This window comes from Cynoglossus semilaevis, chromosome 17 (assembly GCF_000523025.1).
Source record: "Cynoglossus semilaevis isolate Cse_v1.0 chromosome 17, Cse_v1.0, whole genome shotgun sequence".
NCBI classification, from domain to species: Eukaryota; Metazoa; Chordata; class Actinopteri; order Pleuronectiformes; family Cynoglossidae; genus Cynoglossus; species Cynoglossus semilaevis.
In genome coordinates this window covers 15,787,591-15,792,167 of record NC_024323.1, presented here as the reverse complement: position 1 = coordinate 15,792,167, position 4,577 = coordinate 15,787,591, and the positions used below count along the sequence as shown (strand labels likewise).

Here is a 4,577-nt window from a genome sequence, read left to right as displayed (position 1 = left end):
AACACCCTCCAATTTTCCCCCCAACCCCCCCCCCCCCGGGGTAAGAGTGTGTGTGTGTCAGGGCTTTAATGCCCACCATGTGATCGTAGCAGAGCAGCCGTCAGTTATTTTAGTCCTGATGTTTCCACTGGAGAAGAAATTTGAAAATGTGTCACAGAGTGATCTGTGTCAGGGTTGGTAGTTAGAACACCAAGGCGGACTGGACTGGACTGGACTGGACTGGACTGGACGACGTCCTTACCTTGACCTTGAGTGGTGAATGTGGGTGGACTGAGAACATGATCTCTAAGGTTCATGTATGTAAAGGTGAAGGACGGTGGTGGAACGTTGATCCTCCAGGTTAGGAAACTTCTACCACTCATGTCTGGGTTTGAGCCGGTACCTGACAAAATCACACTTTACCAATGCTGACGTCTGGAGAAGAGGGGAGCGACAAAACCCCTCCAGCCAGGACTGACCTTCCTTGGATAACAGGAAGGAAGGCCAGGGAAGAAGTCTGAGGAGGATGTTAGGGAGGTGGATGTTAGGGAGGAGGATGTTAGGGAGGAGGATGTTAGGGAGGAGGAGGAGGAGTGGACAGACATGTGTGGAATGCCTGTGCTGCCTGTCTCTGACTGATAAAGGGAGAGTACGGGTGGAATGTGACCCTGAAAAGACTGGATAAACAGAGGGAGGGGGAGGCTGGGGGGGGGGGGGGGGTAGAACCAGCTGAGAGGTCCAGCACTACTAATTTGCCCCACGTTCTCCCAGCAGACAGTTTGCTCTGTTGTGTTTTGTTGTTGGTTCTCAAGGTTCCTCCGGGGATTTGTCACATTTCTGATGAACAGAGATGGCTGGTTCCCTCACCTGGGGGGGGGGTCGTATGCTGCAGCTGCAGTGACATCACTAACGACCATCACTAATTTGATGATGTTTGATTTCATCTCACACATGAATGATTAGAACTTGAACTGAAGAAAGAGTGCAGTGTTACATCACTGCCCTGGAGGTTTTGGTTTTAGAGCATGAGAATTTGACCCCCAACTCTCCCTCTGGGCCACAGTGTGCTGTGAATTTACCCCTGTGGTATTAACAACACTGATGATGAAGTGTCTGAGCTGAACTGAACTGAACTGGACCAGAGCGTGTCTGTGTGTGTGTGTGTGTGTGTGACAAAGTACTGATGAGGTGTTCAAATCTGGCCCACTGATGTGGGTAACAACACAGACTTCCCACTGTCTCCCTGCACTCACTCAGTGAAGACGGGCGGTTGAGCTCCAGCTCAGTCTTGTTGCTGGTCACACAGGTTAGACCGGTGGAGTCACCTGGTTGATGAGTTAACTCCCGGCACCAACATGTCACACATCAGTTCCACTGCCTTCAGCAGAGGCTGTTGGTTTGTTTTTGGGTCACGTCTGGACACGATCTTTTGTTTGTGTTTATTATTGAACTCGTTCCTAGGTTTGCTTTTGATCTTTAATAAACAGCTGTGTTTGAAGCCGAGTGATTAAACCAGGGAGGGACCGAAGGTTCTGGGTTCAGTCCAGGGCACTGTTTGGTACTGTTTCTGGTCACATGACCTCAACCCTCAGCGGTCACTTCCTGTTTGTCACGTCAGTTCTTATTCTTGATGCTGCACTGATACTAACCTTGTCCCTCTTATCTCTGTCTCCCCCTGCTGTTGAAACAGCCACCATGTCAGACGCAGATAGGTTTCTGTACGTGGACCGCAATGTGGTCAACAACCCGCTGGCACAGGCGGACTGGGCCTCCAAAAAACTGGTATGGGTTCCATCAGAGCGCCTGGGCTTCGAGGCCGGCTCGGTGAGGGAGGAACGCGGCGACGAGTGCGTGGTGGAGCTGGCCGACTCTGGTAAGAAGATCAAGGTGAACAAGGACGACATCCAAAAGATGAACCCCCCCAAGTTCAGCAAAGTGGAGGACATGGCAGAACTGACCTGCCTGAACGAGGCCTCCGTGCTGCACAACCTGAAGGAGAGATACTACTCTGGGCTCATATATGTGAGTACTGACACCTCAGACAGGAAGTGGACTGACGCCTCAGACAGGAAGTGGACTGACGCCTCAGACAGGAAGTGTACTGACACCTCAGACAGGAAGTGTACTGACACCTCAGACAGGAAGTGTACTGACACCTCAGACAGGAAGTGGACTGACACCTGGGTTAGACAGGAAGTGGACTGACACCTGGGTTAGACAGGAAGTGGACTGACTCCTCAGACAGGAAGTGGACTGACGCCTCAGACAGGAAGTGTACTGACACCTCAGACAGGAAGTGTACTGACGCCTCAGACAGGAAGTGGACTGACACCTCAGACAGGAAGAGGACTGACACCTCAGACAGGAAGAGGACTGACACCTCAGACAGGAAGTGTACTGACACCTCAGACAGGAAGTGTACTGACGCCTCAGACAGGAAGTGGACTGACTCCTGAGTTAGACAGGAAGTGGACTCACAGTTGGGTTAGACAGGAAGGGGAATGACACCTGAGTTAGACAGGAAGTGGACTCACAGTTGGGTTAGACAGGAAGGGGAATGACACCTGAGTTAGACAGGAAGTGGACTCACAGTTGGGTTAGACAGGAAGTGGACTCACAGTTGGGTTAGACAGGAAGGGGAATGACACCTGAGTTAGACAGGAAGTGGACTGACACCTCAGACAAGAAGTGGACTGACACCTCAGACAAGAAGTGGACTGACACCTCAGACAGGAAGTGTACTGACGCCTCAGACAGGAAGTGTACTGACACCTCAGACAGGAAGTGTACTGACGCCTCAGACAGGAAGTGTACTGACACCTCAGACAGGAAGTGTACTGACACCTCAGACAGGAAGTGTACTGACACCTCAGACAGGAAGTGTACTGACGCCTCAGACAGGAAGTGGACTGACACCTGGGTTAGTCACCGTGGTGTACAGAACATTCTGGATCAGTGAATATCAAATTATGATCTCCCCATTATTTTCTTAAACCTTCATGAAGACGAGGAGTCAGAGGACGGAGAAGTCCACACTCACTCACTCGTGTTCTCCACCCTCTTCCTCTTTGGCTCCTTCGTCCTGGAGTGTTTGGAGATATTGCACAAACAGGAAGTTAAAGGAAACAGAGTGGGTGAAAAGTTAAGAGAAGTGTTGGAGAAAAATTAAAAATAAAATGCCCATGGAGGATGTGTTGTAACTCTTATTACCCCTCCCATACTTCATGGCGTCTGGGGGAGGTTTTTTTTTTGCCTCGCTCTGACCTGGTCACATCAACCCAAGCTGCTGTCCACTCCCTTTCCTCCCCTTTAGAGAGAGAGAGAGAGAATGAGAGACCAAGACTTCCTTCTACAGACCGACTAATTCACAGTGTCAAATAAACAACCACAGGAGAGCTGCCCAGTAGGAAGGTCAGGATCTACCAGTCGATCACAGAGGGACGACTGGTGGATCCTGTATTTATATTAGAACTCTAGAACTGGATTAGCAACAACACCATGATTGAATCAACATAAATGTGTGTGTGTGTGTGTATATAAGTATATTCAGCTCATTTGATTAAATATATATCAAATATGATCAGTGTTGGTAGGTCACTGGTCAGTTGTAGCTCCAGACCAACACAGTTTGGTCACCTCTGCTGTAAAGTGTTTTAGAAGGACTCCAGTATGAAGCAAAGGATTTATTGTAGTTTTTAAATCCTGTTGAATTCTTCAACTCACGTTCAAGGTCAAGATTAATCTGTGATAAAGATTTTTAAAAACAGTTTAACCTGTTGTTGTCCACCATGAGAACCTGATTTGTTGATGAAATCCAGATGTTTGGAGTTATTAATCCTGAACTCCAGGATTCAGAACCGTTTATTATTATTTCCTCATTTCCATCAGTTGACCTCACTTCCTGTACAGGACTTTCACCTTTACGTCTGAGTGCAGTGTTTAACTGTCTGTGTGTCTGTTGTCCAGACATATTCCGGTCTGTTCTGCGTGGTCATAAACCCCTACAAGAACCTGCCCATCTACTCAGAGGAGATCGTTGACATGTACAAGGGCAAGAAGAGGCACGAGATGCCCCCTCACATCTACGCCATCACCGACACGGCGTACAGAAGCATGATGCAGGGTACGTCCGCCATCTTACTGTAACTGTGTCATCATCAGCGTTGACATCATCAAGAGCTGCAGTCTGTGGGTTTGGCAGATGTTTCCACTTGATGGTGACGACTCAGCAGCTGTGACTTGGATCTGCTCTGAAATGTAACGATGTTAGGGCTGTGTGTGTGTCGGCAAGAGTCGGGGGATACCGTACGTACCACCGTGATACAGGGGCGACGATACGATGTACGTATCACCACGATACAGGGACGACGATACGATGTACGTACCACCGCGATACAGGGGCGACGATACGATGTACGTATCACCGTGATACAGGGGCGACGATACGATGTACGTATCACCGTGATACAGGGGCGACGATACGATGTACGTATCACCGTGATACAGGGGCGACGATACGATGTACGTATCACCACGATACAGGGGCGACGATACGATGTACGTATCACCGCGATACAGGGGCGACGATACGATACAGG

General features: G+C 49.3%; 1 protein-coding gene across 3 annotated transcripts in view; it reads left to right on the top strand.

The window, feature by feature from the left end:
* Positions 1-4,577, top strand: part of LOC103393680 (myosin-9) — a 26,669-nt gene that overhangs the window by 5,979 nt on the left and 16,113 nt on the right. For all 3 annotated transcript variants that reach the window (XM_008330731.3, XM_017040452.2, XM_008330730.3), the window contains exons 2-3: positions 1,670-2,001; positions 3,946-4,102. In XM_008330731.3, the coding sequence (XP_008328953.1) occupies positions 1,675-2,001; positions 3,946-4,102 (484 nt within the window). In that variant the 5' untranslated portion in view covers positions 1,670-1,674. The remainder of the gene's footprint in view (positions 1-1,669; positions 2,002-3,945; positions 4,103-4,577) is intronic.